General features: G+C 39.7%; 1 protein-coding gene across 3 annotated transcripts in view; it reads right to left on the reverse strand.

The window, feature by feature from the left end:
- nrp1a (neuropilin 1a) overlaps window positions 1–17,661 on the reverse strand; it is an 87,298-nt gene that overhangs the window by 21,950 nt on the left and 47,687 nt on the right. For all 3 annotated transcript variants that reach the window (XM_038268987.1, XM_038268986.1, XM_038268988.1), the window contains 2 exons: window positions 4,125–4,280; window positions 993–1,137 (listed from right to left, as the gene is read on the reverse strand). In XM_038268987.1, the coding sequence (XP_038124915.1) occupies window positions 993–1,137; window positions 4,125–4,280 (301 nt within the window). The remainder of the gene's footprint in view (window positions 1–992; window positions 1,138–4,124; window positions 4,281–17,661) is intronic.

Genomic DNA, 17,661 nt, shown 5'->3' on the forward strand with positions numbered 1-17,661 from the left:
TTAGACATGCATCAGGTTAAATGTTAAAGTTCTGAGTTCTCTTTTTATAATATCATTGTTAACCCTTCAAAATCTCTCTTTGAATAACTTTATGCTAGATTAAAATGATCTGAGATGTTAATCATGCTTGTAACGATCCCTGCTTTCATGTATTGTTATATCTTAAGTGGACTAAGGGCTAGATTAGAGGTGGCACTGTGACATTTGTTTTAAAATATTGTATATGAATTATTTGCACACAAATCGAACACAAATTACTTGAACATATCACTAAATAAAAATAAAACGAGTCTAAAATCTTACCCAGGGTATGGACCATCATTCCCATTAAAGAAAGATTGATTTTGTCTCCTTACTTAAAGGAATTTTAGAGGAGAAATGTGCAGAATGTTGCTACTTACATTTAAAAATCCAAATGACTGAATGTTACAGATGCAATTACATTTTCAATCTTATTCTGGCCCATGTTTATTCAAGATGCCGACAGAGCAAAGGCAATGTCTCTTCTGTCTTTAATCTACTAAAGCAGGAATTTAAATTGAATACACATGTTCATATCCCACAGAGACAAAGATAGATGTGATAAAACCACACTAAATAGAGCCACCAACATGCATACGCTAATTTGACACATCAACAAAAGGACAAGGGGAAGAAAGTTGTTGCTAAAATTAAAGTTATATAAGCAAAGAAAAAATGAAGAACAGGCTGAGAGCAAATCGGGAAGAGCCCACCCAGCACCATTAGGTGATTCAAGCCAGCTGCTTATTCTATTTATACTGCATGAGATTCATCTAAGTATGAGGTTGTGTTAATAGATAATCCCTTATTTCATTGCCTTTGTTCAGCATTATGCTGATGCGGCTTCGATTCTGTTGTAATGGGGGCTAAAAAAAGTTTTGCATTTGAAGAGGAAACAATGAGGTAGGAAAAAAGAGTTAATCCACAGGCAATATAGATTAGGATCAACTAGAATTGCAGAGGTACCCTACCTGATATCTTGCAGCCGTACACCTCGAAGCGCAGAGCAATGCCTGTTTCCCAGGTCACTGGACGGACGCGAACGAAGCGCGCCAGCGTAGGTTTAGGCAGCTTTGTCTTGGCAACGTCTGTTGGGTTGGTGTTGCCTTGGAAAATCTGTAAAAGAAGGAGGGAGACATTCTGATTATTGACAGAAATCCAGAGAAGCTATTTTTAGATAAAAAGAAATCTAAAAGAATTGTTGAAAATCCAGAGAATGTTCCAGATGTTTAATGTAAACCAGTATATTCGGGGAAATAGATGAATATTTTCTCGACTGAGTGTGGAAAGTTACTCATATGTAATCAGACAGGAGCTGCCTTTGCTTCATTTGATGCAGCTGAAGCAATGAAAGGCTGTGAAACCTGAGGCTGGAAGTGAAACAGCGATCAGAACCGACTGACTTATGGTGCCCTTTTACCATTCTCTGTATCCAGATTGGGTCTTAGTTTTACTGCATTGTCGTGCTGAAAGGTCAGAGATGTCAATGTTCTCCCCTGAGGTCCGATGACAGTTTACTAGCACTATGAGGAGGCCTGCCACCCAGCCCAACAACTGCCCACAGTCCGTCACAGTTCATTCTGAGTAATTGAATCTCAAAGGCAACCACACGGCCTCCTGACCTCCCTGACCGAGAAGTTACGAGGCGGAAAGGATTCCAGCTGAGAAAAGTCAGGCAGATGGAAAGATAGCAGTTAAGCTTATCTAGGATGAACTGAAACACCAACTGATCCATTAGACCACACAGCAGTACTACCAAGACCTTCATCCACATCACTGAGGGACCCTTCTAAAAAGTCAGCCACTTCCTTAAATGCCATGCAGAGTCTCCTCTCACACACTAACTGTAAAGTGGCTTTTTCCTGAGCTGTGCTAAGATGCCAAACTGCAGGCTCAGCATGTAGTAAATGGTGCCCTTCCACACAAAAGCACTTTAGAGGCCAGGAAAAAAAACATGCAGGGCTTTAGGCGGCACCTTTAAGCTGCCACTTTACAAAAGGAACAGTGTACTCCAGAGAGACTATGAAAGAATCAAGCTTGGGGGCACAAGTATGTAGCAACAATTGTTTGGATGGTCTGGGAAGCATTCTGAACTCCACATTTCTTCTTTCAAGAGCGTCTTATAGGTTTTAAATATCACGAAATGAGGGGACTGTGCGGCAGATAAATGTTTGTCAGCCTCCCTGAAGGGACGCCTTCGCTTCCAGATGGACAAAGTCGGGTCATTTGACAATTTGATTCACTGTTTAGAGTCGGTCCCAGTCAGTCAAACATCTTTTTCTCCCCTTTAATTTGGGATCCACCTCTATCAGCTCATCAGACCTGGCAATCTCAGCCTCCATGCTATTCAACTTCTCTACCTGTTTTCAGTTCAATTTATTTCGGTCATTTTAAATAATTTGCCTAAATCAATCTCTTAGAAACTAAAATAAAAGTTAGAGTACAAAAATGTAAACAAAAACCCATGTGAGGCTAAGAGCTGAAATAGCTTCATACTTTAAAACAATCAAATGCTTCTTAGTTAAGGAACAAGAACTTGACTACTAGTGACCAGGATTAATTTGAGTTTGATTGGCCAAGTGTGTGTTGATGTGTTTAACTGGAAACTTTGTCAGATTATATCACACTATCTGCCACAAGCTCACAAAGACAACAATGACTTCTCATGGTTAATTAGTGAAGAATTTGATATTCATTTATTGAAGCGTTTGAAACCAAGTCAAAGGAACATAAAAGTGTATCTAATACAATATTTCAAGAAATGTCTATGTGTTAATTAAACTGTGAGGGTGAGACTTTCAGGAGATAACAGGAAGGCTAACACAGTACATTAAAGTTGACCCCTTTAAAAAAAAAACGTTTACGTACTGGATTTTGTGAATATTGGCAAGTATATGGAAACTTTAAAACTCAAAATAAAGATTCTTAAGAAGGTACACAAAGAGAAATATGTTTTTTTCTAATGCTAGAGAAACATCCATCCATCCATCCATCCATCCATCCATCCATCCATCCATCCATCCATCCATCCATCCATCCATCCATCCATCCATCCATCCATCCATCTTCCTCCGCTTATCCGGGGTCGGGTTGCGGGGGCAGCAGCCTAAGAAGGGACGCCCAGACTTCCCTCTCCTCAGCCACTTCTTCTAGCCCCTCAGGAGGAACCCCAAGGCGTTCCCAGGCAAGCTCTCCAGCGTGTCCTGGGTCTTCCCCGGGGCCTCCTCCCGGTGGGACGTGCCCGGAACACCTCACCTGGGAGGCGTCCAGGAGGCATCCTAACCAGATGGCCGAGTCACCTCAACTGGCTCCTCTTGACGTGGAGGAGCAGCGGCTCTACTCCGAGTCCCTCCTGGATGACCGAGCTTCTCACCCTATCTCTAAGGGAGAGCCCAGCCACCCTACGGAGGAAACCCATTTCGGCCGCTTGTATCCACGATCTCGTTCTTTGCTAATAATCGTTGCTAGAGAAACAAACAATGGTAATAATTGAAAATATTAGGCATACTAAAGCCTGGTTAAAATGACAATTCTTATCAAATTAGTTGATAATGAATTTTAACAAATTCTCAAAGTCTCTTTGGTTATAATATAAATAATCAATAACCTGCTTACAGTAAAAAAAAAAAAAAACTGAAATCTCTAAGAAGGATATCTTCTGGTATCACGTATAATACGTATAGCTTTACAGAAGTAATTGATATGAAGTAGGACAACACTGCAAAAAATCTCAATCTAGATACCGGTAAGTCATTTTTTTTTCTTAAAATAAGTGCATTTGTTCTTGAATTGAGGAGGTAAAAGAGACATTTTGCCAATGGAACAAGAAAATTTACATTTAAAATAAGAAAACACAATTGCATTGTCTTATTTCAAGTGCATATTATCTAATTATCTTATTTTAAGAGTAAAAACACTAATTCCATTGGCAAACTATCTCATTTACCTGCTGAAATTAAGGATGAATACACTTAATTTAAGAAATTTTTACTGATTTCTGGATCGTTTTTGCAGTGAACAAAATTTGAATAATTGTTCTCCATATCTGGTTCCATCATAATATTAAGGATCTTAAAGAAAGTTTGAAAATATGCATGGGGTACCTTCTGTTTGGAGCCTTCTTTCAAGGTGATCCAGTCCTCTCCATTTGAGCTGACGTCTACTTTGTAGGACTTGACAAAGTATATTTTGTGGGTCTCCTGGGAAATAGCACCCTGTGTACCAATGGCAGAGACAAACCGCAAAAAGCCAAGGTCCACCTGCAGAGGAGATGAACATAAAAAATATATTTCTAAAGCTTGTTTTACCATCCAACAAAGACACAGGTAAAATGCAACACCCTTTGTTTGTTCAAAGACAGGAACAACCTGAACGAGAGGCTTTGAATGCACAGTCCGTATTAATAAAACACAAGCAAGCAGGGGAAGGTAAAAACATAGAGCATTTCAGAAAATCACCTCTGGCCACAGTCTCATCAACTTCCACCAGGAATTTAATAAACAACAATGAAATGATACCCACATTAATGAAAAAGACAGAGGATGACAGCTTAATTTCCTGAGATGAGAGACAAGAGGCTGTTGGATGAAAGTGAGTGCGAGACGGAAAAAAAAAGAAAAAAGGAATTACATTATCAAAATCAGCAAGAAGGAGAGAGAGAGAGAGGGATACAGAGTGAATATAAAACACTGCATTTAAAATATGCAGTGATGACTGCAGTACATCACTGGATGGCTAATACTCTTTCACATGGAGAAAGCCACAGGCAGTCCAGTCAGAGGGGAGAAGCAGTCTATAGCTATTCATTTCCGTATTTATTTGATTTATGCATATGTGGATAAAGAAGCATTCATCTGAGCTCAAGGCTTGTTTATCTCAAATATTCCCCACGTTAAAACCTATCACAAGGATCACCAAAGCTGCAGGGAAAGAATGAGTCTGTAGACTGCTTTAGGTTCTCCTCACATCTGTTTATGTAGAAGGGAAGGCCTGCTTCTGGACATGTAAATGATGCGGTCTATCATCAGTGGAACAACAACTTTAAATAATATAAGAAAGAATAGAGCCTTTAAAACACAACTTGTTTAGATTTTGTCATTTAGCTCAAATCAATTCAGTTAAATTTACTGCAGTTCAAAACAGTTTGTATTTATATACCAATTTGCAACGTCTTCTAACACATTTCAGTCGGATCATACAGTCAGACTGTTTAAAAGTTTTTTTTATTAGGAAAAACAGCTCTTTGCATTAAGTCATTGATCTTGCAGGATTCGTTTCTCCTAGACTATCGCTTGAATTGCGCCACATGCCTTGTAGGATAGGATAGATGTAGGATAACATCACGTATGTGAAGAAAGCAAAGGGATCTAATCAGACTAAAATAACACAAAATGTTTTAAACCACATGGAAAGTCTAACGCCATTCTGCACACAACATCCCCACCATGAAAACACAACAGTAATTGGTGATTAATACAACGTTACACTTGGAAGAAACCATTTTAGACTTCAGTGAGTTTCACACTCTAAAATTGTTTTGAACTAAACAAAATCACAAACCTAAATATGAATCTAAAAGAGGAATGGAAAACGTATGTTGATTTTAACGGCAGTGTACGTATTTGGAGCTTGTGCAAGTTTGCACAAAAAGAGTGCTCTAAAAATGGCTGTGAAAATGTCAACTATGTCTCCATGTGGAAAGTACGGAAGAGGATTAGGGCCACTGAAAAAAAACAAAAAAAAAGTTAACTGATTTTTTATTTTTTTTTCAGTTTAGTATGAGAAAAAAGTCAGAATTCTGAGATTAAAGTCAGAATTCTGAGAAAAAAGTCAGAATTCTGAGAAAAAAGTCAGAATTCTGAGATTAAAGTCAGAATTCTGACTTTTTTCCCATACTAAACTGAAAAAAATTAAAAAATCAGTTAACTTTTTTTTTTTTCAGTGGCCCTAATCCTCTTCCGTAGGAAAGCTCCCATATACTTGCAAGTTTTTTTTCTAAACTAAGTGAGGCTGGAAAAATTTACAAGGCACATCTTTAGTTATGAATGTAAATATTAAATCATGAATCATTTCGCTTCTAGCTCATATTAATGTGTAACATTATTCTAGTTGATCGCATACAATCCCAGTCGAAAAGACATTTTTTTTTTTTTTTCTAGAATCTTGAAAAATTTAAGGATGGATGTTTATGCAAAGTCCCATTTGCGGAAGCTGCTTTTACCCCATTAAAATTCGCCCCCCAAAAAACGAAAAAAGCTGGAGGAATGTGAGAGTGAGCAAACAGATACAAGTGTGTGCACATATTTTAGATAATTAAAGCCAGGGTTATCTGCCGCCACGGATCTTAGCAGGGATCCATCCAGTATGTAAAAGCCATAAAGTCAAGAGTCAGCTCAAGCACTGTCTGCCAGCCCCATATACAGCAATCTACCACACTTAATGATTCCAAGCAAAGAGCTGGAAAGGACTATGGGCATGCCACAGAACGTTGGTCATTCCTGCTCCTTAAATTCTCTTCCTCCAGAAAAAAGACAAAAACAGATGGAAGCAATAAATGGGATTCCACCATAACATTTTATCTGTCAATCCATGATTTGGAAGCATTTGGTGTAAAAAAAAAAGAAAAAAAAAAAATCGCATACAGACACAATGCTGTGGTTCTTGTCTATTGGCTCAGGGGTCTTTCACCATTAAATCCCTAAAATATTGGGGGGATCTACAAATAGTAACAAAATCAAATCCTGTCAGGCTGAGATGGTTTAATGACGCAGGAGCTGAATTCTTCTTTGTGGGGTAAATGGCTGTTTGTGGCAGAGCATGATGGGAAAAGCAGTGGATGTCAGCGAGGTTTGGACCGGGTGTTTAGTAGTGAAAGGTCTTTATTATCTACATTCATGTAGCCCTACTGACTTATTTTCTGTTTGGACCGAGGGCAATGCACAATGAGGCAGTTTACATAATGCTTAGGGCTTAAATAAATAAAAAAAATTAAGAGAACTTTGACGTGGAACACTTTCTGTAAAAGGGAAAACCGATGAAATGAGTGGTTGGTAATTGGGAACACTTGGTGCTCAGATTTCCAACCATGTACTTTTTGACAAATTACTTAGTTGAGGAGAGATGTCTTAATTCTAGTCTTTAGTCAAAGTTTTCTTTTAGCTTGATTTTCACATCTGTACTTTGTTTGTCTTTCTAGAATATTAGCGGTTATTTTCTGGCATATGCCACCGTTTGGAGAGAGTGGTTATACTTCCAACTGTCATGCACCGGCAGAAAGCACAGCTACAGCAGCCTCTTTTAGAAAAATGTTCTGTTATAATGCTGCAAAAACAAGCTTCTCTGCAGGTTGTTCGTGGCTTTTCATGGATCTGAGATGAAGCTGGCCCGTTCAAACCCACAATTTTAAAAAATGCAGCTGGCATTATGAAACAGAAGGGGACGTAAACTAAAAATCCCTGATATGTTGGCCCTTATTGGGTTTGTTTTACTACTCAAATGTGAACCAATAATCAGCCACAGTGGTCCCACTGCAATTCTAACTTAAATCTACTGTCAAGCTTGTAAAACTGAAAAACATATTGGTGTACTGACACCTATAGAAGCTGCAATAGTGGCTAATCTTGATATAGGTTGGTGGTTATGCAGATATGAATTGCCTCCTTAGAGGGTCAAAGACATAAAACAGTAATAGATTGAATTTAATCTTTTAGAGAAAAAAACATAATGTAGCAGTAAGAAGGTGTCAAAGACTCAGCTTTAAGTGATCTGTGAAAACTGTCTCTGACTCTTGAAAATTTCAGCTGAAAGAGACTTTTAAAATGTCCTTTAGAGGTAATTTAATGATGTATCTATTGCTGTCCAAACTGATCATAATGTGACCTACACATGCACATTCTTTAGCTTCATTTTCAAAATTTCCGCTGTTTCTTTAATGAAAACCCAATAACAAATTTGACTTCTAAATAAATACCCAGGTTAACTTATAGAAGATCTCCGTGTCTAGTAGATGGTAAAGACTTGTTATTTACAGCAAAACTCATGTATAATCAAGGGGACTGGTGGCCCAGTGGTTAGGGCATTGTGCTTGGAGTCCAATAGCTTCGTGAGACCATCCTGATCTCGCGAGTTTTCAAGGTTTCACTCGCAGATCAGTCTGGAGACTCTCCGTTAAAGAAAATTTGGAGCCGTTCACCAAACGAACGTCCAATCAGCGTTGGCTTTGAGGCGGGTTGAGGTGTGACGCAACGAGAAGCGCGACAGTTCAGTCTAAAGAACATGGCAGCTTCAGCCGATGAAACTAGCGTTAGCGTGGCTATCGAGCAAGAGTATTTCTTCAATGAAAGAAGAGCAAAACACTGCACTGGATGCTTTTTTCAGAGGAAAACATGTTTTTGCTCTTCTCCCGACTGGTTTCGGCAAGAGTAGCCTGGCTTGTGGTTGTGTTTTCGTCGTCGCTCTGTTAGTACGTCATATGCTTCGTTGATCTGATTGGTTTATTTGGCCCGTCTATCACCAACATAGGCCAATCAGCTAACCAGTATTTTCGCCCCTTCCCCAAAATTACTGCAACGGAAGGTTTCCAGATGGATATGCGGAGCAAATCCATCTGGCGGAGTCAGGTTAGGAGTCCAAGGGTTCTGAGCTCAAGCCCCACTCCCACGGACTGCCACTCTGGCTCCTTGAGCAAGACCGTTAACCCTCACACTGCTCCCTGGGTGCCACACAGTGGCAGCCCACTGCTCCTCAAGGGGATGGGTTACATGCAGAGAGTTAATTCGGTTGCTCTGTACTTGTGAAAGTGCAATGACAATTAAAAAAGCTGAAAGTATTTACTGTTCGTTTTAATTTGAGACTTGGTTAGGCAGCTCTGAAACTTAATTTTACAGACTATTGTCTCGCCTAGAACACAACCACTCCTTTTTGGATATTCTTTACATTTTTTAAAGATGGTAATGTTCTTTTGACAATTTGATTGACCAATTTTTCCTTCTGTCGTTTAAACACTTTTAAAGAAATGTCTTATTGCAAAAAAAATTCTGTCCTGTCAACATAGAGCACATGAAGATGTCGCAGCAAGGAGAGGCGGAGGAAATTGTTTCAAAGAAGGGTTTTTGTAGTTCGGCAGTCTGGCAGTATTTCGGTCATGGCAAGTCGGACCAAAAACAAACCACAGTCATCTGTAAAATGTGTAGGAAACCAGTGAAAACGAAGTCTGATAACAAAACCAACTTTTTTTTATCATCTCAGCCGCTCACACCCGCAGGAGTACGAGCTGTGTAGGTCCCGACGCGGCTCTCCGAGGAATCTTCGGAAATTTTGGGAAAATATATATATATTTTCAGTTCTGGGCAGTTTCCCACGTAGTTCTAACAATTGAGATAAAAATGCTGAGGGGCCAGAAACTTCAGAAACTCAGGTTAAAGCAGGAAACGGGTGGGGGGGGAGGCATTTATTTATTTGTTATATTTATTTTGGTCACTTTTCTGGTCACTTTAGTTTATTCTTTGTCAGTATTTAATAACATAACTCAGGTCTCTTAAGTTATTTTTCTTTAAAACAATTCTGTTATGGTTAAAAAAAGAAATAAAATAAAGATTTAAATAAAGGTTAAATAAAGATTTAATTCGAAGTCTGTGTTTGTGTTTTTTATTAAAATTAAATCATTTAGCAATATTATAAAAAGTCCAGGCAGAGCTGCACATAAAATATGGTTTCATATCTTTTCAATAATTATCGATATCGATCAACATGCAATTTTTTTTTTTATCGATAAGCTTTTTTTCTATATCGCCCAGCCCCATTTTATATGGAAATAGTTTTCTTTTTTTGTTTATCCTGATTCAGTTTCTTTAATCACAACAACCTGGTATCCCAGACACAAACCAACAGGCCATTGGCCGCTTTTAACTCACTTACTACAGGACTACCTCATACCCCTGCCCTCTGGACGGAGGTACAGGGCACTCAGGTGTAGAAGGGTCTGTTTTGGCAGGAGCCTGATCCCTTCACCCATCACCTTTTTAAACAACAGGCCCCATTGAGTGTATCATGTCTCGTATCATGTCTTATACTTTTGCTGGTGTTGGTGTTTACTGTGGTGTCTTTTTTTATGTCTTGTTTAAACTAGCTCTGTGTATGTGGAAAAGAATCTCCCCTTGGGGACAAATAAAGTCTAATGTCTATCTTAATAGTGGTTTGCACATTTCAGAATCCTTACATATTACTATTGTTGAGCCCAAAGGGAAGATATATTAAAATATGATGGGTTCTTCTATTGCCAGTTGAGTATTTATTTCATTCAAACTAGCAGGAAACTGATTTTGAAAACTTTGTAAAAATTTTTGTCTCATAAATTTCGAATATTCTTCAATATGTGTGAACGCGGGGGTTGCAGTTAGCTGTAACAGGATGCAATGGCGAAGGAAGATGAAAGAAAGCATGCTGGGAAGGAAACAGGAAAACGGTCCACACTCTGAGGAGATAGGAGAGAGCAGAGGGGGAAAGCTGGGGAGGGGAAGTTTGCCACCGACAGCGAAGCCTTGAAAGACTTGAAGGACAGGATCATGGGGTCTCCAGCAAAGAAGCGCACAGACTTGATCAATTCCACAGACGGGATGATAACAGGGGCTGGATAATGAGCGAGGCATGATTTATTAATGGGCGCTTGTTAGAAACAGAGGGAACGCTGGCGAAGCAGCGCTAACAGACTGAGGTTTCTCGGGTCAGGAAGGAAGGCAGGCTGTCAGGGTGCTTGGATATGGGACAAAAACCTTCATATACCACAGAGACCTCTATAAAAACAAACAGACCCAGATAATAATTACAACAGGGAGTCCTTTTAACCTAGAGCCTAGCACAGCACTTACTGACCTGGAAATATAAACCAATAACATTTAGACATTGTACAAAACAATGAGGATCTTGGCTAAATAAATCATCCTCAGATATAAACCTATTTGTCATCTAGAGCTGAAAGGTTGAATCGTGTTTGATGGCTGATGTAATCACTCTGAGCGAGATGTAAATTATGACTCCCGATCTACAATCACTGCAGTCTGAGACTTTGCTGAACCAACAGAATGAAGCATCTCTCTCCTCCATATTTAACATTTTGTTAAATTTCCAGATAAATGTCTGGACTCAAGCCGAACCGAAGAAATTATACCACACATTCTGGGCAAGCGTGAGCGCATTGATTCAAGAGCGTCAGCGAAGACCACACAACCTGAATCGTAAGAACCAGAGCAAGAATTTAACCCTTATTTTTCCTGAAAACTTTTTTTATGACCTGTTCTTTTTTTATTTTGTTTAACCTTTCCGCTATGAGCCAAACTGACTCAAACTTGTTTCTCACCGAAGCTCCGGCGGTTTAGTAAAGTGATGAAACCAGAAAGGCAGAACAAGAATCAGTCGTGCTCAGGCTTGTAACGCCACCCATCTTAACCCTGATGTACCTCCCATTAGATCGGCATGCTGAAATTAACTTTCAGCGTTTAAATGGGGGTAAACACATTGAGTATGAGTGTTGGAATAGATGATAGGCATGAAATACATCCCTGGTATTTAAGTATTTATCTGTGTTCATATAAGTATAGTTTAGTTTAAGATAATTTTCCAACTACGCTCTTAATGGTGGAGTGTAATCACTGGGTTGAGCTGTTGCTCATGGCATTGTCATGGAGCGCGGACTGTGTGACTCAGATGCAAAGTGAGATGACAGCTGCATGAGACTGAAGCCTTGTCTGGGTTGTTTGAGTGTAGGAATCAGACATGTGGATGATAAAAAACAACCACATGTCGACGGCTTCAAGCCCTTTAACCATATCTATACCTGTTTGATTGGATCATAATTGAGTTAGGAGCATCAAAGTTTTTCGAAAGATACAAAATCCATTTGTTTTCTTTCCCAACAGAGGAAATCCCAGCATCCTGTGTGCTGATATTGCTTTGCATAAAGCAGAGTCCGTTGCGGATTGAGTTTATTCATCCTACTGAGAGCAACAAATGCAGAAAATGAAAGGGAATGTAGTGCTCAGAGAACAGCATATGGTTGATGTTGGCAGAGGCCTGAATTCTCAGGAAAACCTCTGGGAATGCTTTACGGATTTCCACTGATGTGTGGCTGGTCATAAAGTAGATGCAGAAACCCAAATCTCCCCTTTTTCCTGTTTTCTTCTTCTCTGTGTTAATGATAGTAAGAAGAGATTCATATAAAATGACATAAAGGAAACACAGGCACTGATTAAAGTGATGTCTTTCCATTTTGACACATGCTTTACTGATTTTCTCCCCGATTTCATCCTCAGACATTTTGGAATGGCTTAAAAGACTCTTATATACAAAATAATATCAGCATCTGTTTGTAGTTTGAATCCTTACCAAAACACAAATGCTCACATTCCTGCTATATTTGGCTCATTTACGCCACATTGTTCCCCTCAGAGACACACATATTTCACAACAGCTTCACTGGGGGCATTTATGCCCTGGTTCATCAGATGTTTACAAAAATAGAAAGGAAGAAATTAGCTGAAAAGAAAGCGTATTGTGCTTTCCCACTGGGTAATTAATGAATATTATGATTTCTGCACAGAACTTTTTATAAAAAGAAACATTATTGCCTTCTTCTGCTACTTGTGAGTCTGTTTGCATTTTACTGTAATGTCTGTGTATGTACTGAAAATGTTATCATCTCTGCCTGCGTTCACAGTCAGAATAATCACAAGTTTAAAGCCTATACATGGAAGCTCCTTAAGGGTCCCGGAGGACCCCACTGGGCAAGCACAGATGACGGAAAGTATGCCCCACAGTTCCGTTGCCTTAGGCTCCATTTGCTGAAAGAGTAATTAATCCTTCCTTCTTGAAAATTATATTACTTTGATGCTGCAGGACCCATGAGCTTCGCTCCCGACCCTCAATTTATCACATTATTCACCTGACAGAATTATAGTTTATTTTTAGCTCCCTACATCCCTTTGCTGGCATTTAATTATGCATGTATTCTCATGCACCTGATGATAATCGGTTATGGTGACAAAAAGGTACGTATAGTTCAGATGACAGTGATAATAAGGTAAGAAGTTTCAGTTTTTTTTTTTTTTTGTTGAAAGCATTATATTGCACGATGAAAGATTCAGCCTAACATTAGGAGGAAGAAGAGGAAGGGAGTCTGATTTCAAGGTTTACTGGTTTGTGATTCATCTTTGAATCTGACACTTGGGGTCATTTCTGACCCTGCCACAGACAAAAACATCTGACTAACACTCTGAGTAAAGTTTATGAAACCGACAGGCAGTGATAGGGATAGAAAAAAGGACAACCTGAAGGGATGTCATGTCTGGAAGCCGCAGTACGATCCTTTCCCAGGATGCCCAGCTGCACATGATCTTTTAATGATGACTACTGACCTAAAGGGCTTTCAGGCATTTCTGCTCCCCTTCTTTTATAAAGCAGACACTGAAAATGGAACTGATTATGCCTAAGCTGAGTTTTTTTTGTCTCTAGGTACTTATGCAGCACTCATTTCATTACATCATGCAATTGCTCATGTTTCGATTACCGGTCGAGTGTGGGTCTCTATCCTCACATTGATTTTCCCATTGAGAGCTAGGCCCAGAAGCAGCACTGCAAAGACAGCATCCATTGTTTCCACTGGGATGGCATGATGATGATCTCACCGGCAGCTGCGTGCCAGCCTCTGCTCCAAGGCTCTCGCTAGACTTCATCAAGTGAGAAGTTGCTGTTAATTACATCCATATTCTGAGTAGTCGTCACTCGACAGGGTGGTAAGACACCAGAATGGGCCAGATTTAAAGATGAAGACAATGGAATGGGATGGAGCGCTTTTGCAGATCACTGGCTTTTAAGTAATGGAAAGCACATTAGCATGGAAAGAAAACAGGACACGCTGGCTTAGCGTCAGATGTAAGCCTCTGCAAAGGGACTCTGGTGTCATTTTCATGCAGGAAATGTGCAATCAAAGGTTGTCTGGTTGGTCAGCAAGAGCTGTTTGCCTTATAGATTTGAGGAAACAATATCAAGACAAAGGGGGTGTGCAGCTCTGTCTCAAAAGGTCCAAAAGGGCCTACATGTTTTCCTGTCAGTCTACAATGAATTATCTAATTTGCTGTAAGGGGTCATCAACAGCGGAAAAGATGAGGAAAGATTTTGTTCTGATAAATAATGATACTTTATTTGGTTTTGTGTTTTTATATAACAGGAAATGAAGAGAAAATAATCCCTCACAGAGCAAAGGCATGCAGCATTATCTTGATTAAATGATCAAACATTATAAGTAATTAGATATAGACATTATTCCTTATGAATACATAAATACAGCTAAAGACAGATGAACCCAGTGAAGCTAAATTACTGTTATGGGATAAGATATACAAGAGAAGCCCAGTAACGAGGCTTTCAGGTATTGACTGCTGGGCTTTCTCCAAAACAGTTTAAATTATTGATGTTGTGAGCATGTGCAATCAATGGCATCTGCCTGACAGAGATTCAATCTCACAGTTTGTCTTGCGTCTCATTCTTGTTGCTCTTATTGCTGTCGGGACCCATCAAGTTTGTCCTTAAACACATTTGACGAAGTCATTTTTGCACAAAGTCAGCAGTTCCAGAAAAGTTCCAGAGGAGCCGTTACGTCAGACTGTAAACATATCATCCTCTCCCACTGGAGACAAATGTGTTGCACAGATGCAAGTATTTCCATGCCAGTCGAAGTGAGTTCATAAACTAGGAGACAGCTCATTGACTCGTCTGAAGGTCTACCTTCTATTTTCCCTAGAAACCACTGGCAGAGAACTCCTACTGCTTAAACTATGCTGCTAATATATACAAATATATCTCTGCATAAGAATCTAGAAAATTCAAGTTTGTTAGCAGGAAAAGTATGAGCGTGGATGGTGAAATATAGAAGGATAAGCTATGAATATTGTGAGTAAATTCCAGATATTACTGTAGAAGCTTCCTTGCATCTGTTGCATAGCTGCTGTTTAATAACGATGTTTTTGTCAGCTTCATGTTTCAGGAATAGCAAAAGCAGCATTAAATTAGATTACCAGATGGATAATCAACAAGTCATAAAAAAGAGCAAACATGCTAATGGAGCTAAATATAGTAAAATGCTGCAGTAGAAAACAACAAAGTGAATGCAATAACCGGTATAACCTTAGTTGAGCATGACTTTATGGGAATAAAATGATGCTGTTTTGCAGAAATTCAAGTAACTGTCACAAGAAAAATGGATGGCAGAGACTGCAGCGTCGAAAACGTCACGGGTGCAAGAGTTAAGCGCTCTCCAGTCAAAAAAGTACTGCCAATATCAATATTAATTGCATGCAGACATTGATAAGGCTGTTTTAAGAAATCGAAATGCCTAAAAAAGACTAGAGTTGGCACTGTGGCATCTGATAAAGATGACTGAAATGACTGAAGACATACAGAAAAGGCAGCTTGTTTTCAGCAATTCCTAGCTCATTTTTCTTCTGTCTCTTCAAGCCATGATTCCCCTCAAAAGACATCTGTCTATCTCTGTATTCACGAAGGGCCTGATTAATGACCTGGCTAACCCAGCACTCAATACTGAACCACACTACACCAATCTAATTAGCCAGTGAAGACTGCCCAGGCTGTAGCATCTTGTCCTCCTTCTCTCCATGCATCTGAATGAGGAAACATTAAAATGGATGGACAAATCTGGATCACGTCCAGAGTAAAAAAAAGAAAAATCAAAGCGAAGGAAAAGGCCTTGGAGTCAAAGGCTGCCTATCATGAATAATAAAACTGTCTGGCTGAAACTGGAGTCAGAAAATGATCATGAAATATAAAATGAATTGATTGCTATGCATCTGACTGCGCACTGAAATGATTTGTGCATGCCAGGAGGGCTTGTTGAAACACTGCTGACATGCTTAATGAAACAGATATGAGAATTTCTACTCTTTTAATACCACTTGCGATGACTGGAGCTCAACTGCTTAACACAAGAGCAACTCATTCCTATGGAAAAATAGAAACCATCAGTCAATCAAAAACCCTGCTCCTACATTTTAGATTAGAAAATTCAAAGCTGGGTTGATGCATTATAATAGACACCTTTGTAAAGCTAGATTTAAATTTCAAGTTCAAATCCTAGACCTGATCAATATAGGAACAGCATCAGGTAGGGGAACTAATCATTTGGATTTATAATGCCCTAGCTAAAGCAGAGCAGCCTTAAAATCTCTCCGAATGTGGATATTAACAAGGAAAGTTCCCATTAGTGAGACGTTTCTTAAACTGAAAAGTGGCCACATTTCTCCTTAATCCACTCAGATGCATGGTGAGATCCTCTGCAGGACAATATGGATCCTGCCAAACCCTTACACTCAACCAGAAAAGAAAACACATGGACAGACACAGCGCACCACAGGACACATACAACTGCGCACAACTGCGGTTACACACCGATTAAATTAGCTTGAAGGAATAACAGTGGCCCCCAGGAAAATATTTTCATTGCAATAATAAAGCAAAAGCTTGGTTATGTTCCTCTCCAAGCAAATATTTGGCTTTGGGTCAGCTCCATGATTTGTCCCTAGAGATATCTATTGCGGCTAAATGTTTAAAAATGAAGCATAAGATGCTGAAAAGAGTAGAATTAAGAAAAAAAACTGCCTAAGTGTTTATAAAACTTAGGGGCCTTGGGTTAATAAATCAAAGACAGAGCAAATACATGGAGGAAGGGCTGTGGTTGTGGTGTCACTAGGGTGTTCGTTGTGATGTGAGTGGACTCGATATACGTGTCTTATCCCCATCACGGAATAACGGAACTAAATCCTTAATCTTCCCACATAAAGTTCCCTTGGTGGGTGATGATCGCTCTGTGAAGATAAGCCAAGAGAAAAAAAAAATAAAACATGACAAAGCCTGAGACAGTTTCTGTGCTAGAGACTGTGTGTGTGTGAAGCTTGGCAGGATGCCTGGATTAAATCTGAGCATCTCCGGAGGCAGTCTCAGTTCTAAAGGAAGCGGAAAGTTATCAGGTAGGACTAGAAGTCAGAGGGAGATGTAAGAAATAATAATGATAATTAAACTTTATTGATCTCACACTGGAGAAATTTACCTCTGCCTTTAACCCATCCCCTTGGGGAGAAATGGGCTGCCATTGTGTGGCCTGTTTGCTCTCCCTTAATTATTCATTCCTTTCACCTGTGATTTTCCCTCCCTGCCTCAATTATAATTTATTCCTCTCACCTGTTTCCTCTTGGTTATATTCAGTTCAGCCCTAGCATTCAGGGCCAGATCATTTTTTGTCTTTCTTTTAGCCTGTCTGTTAGTTTTATTCCTTGGTTCATGTCCTGGATCCTGGCAGCCAGTGGAAAGAGGGTTTTTGTGTTTGTCTCGTCTCCTGATCCTCCACTGATCCTCCCCCGCGGAGTCCTCTGGGCTTTTGGCTCTATATGTGGGGAGGTTCAGTTTTTATTCCAGTAGGCCTGGCTCCAGGGAGGAGACCAGTTTAAAGTTCCTGCATAAAGTTCTGATTCCACGTCCTGTCTCGGCTACCCTCTTCCACTGAGCCTGCCCATCAGCACCTGATCCTGTCTGCTTCTGTGCGTGACCGTCTGGTCACGCTTCCGAACTCTGTCAGACTCT

Source organism: Cyprinodon tularosa, unplaced genomic scaffold (genome assembly GCF_016077235.1).
Source record: "Cyprinodon tularosa strain WSP-4 unplaced genomic scaffold, ASM1607723v1 ctg713, whole genome shotgun sequence".
Lineage (NCBI taxonomy): Eukaryota > Metazoa > Chordata > Actinopteri > Cyprinodontiformes > Cyprinodontidae > Cyprinodon > Cyprinodon tularosa.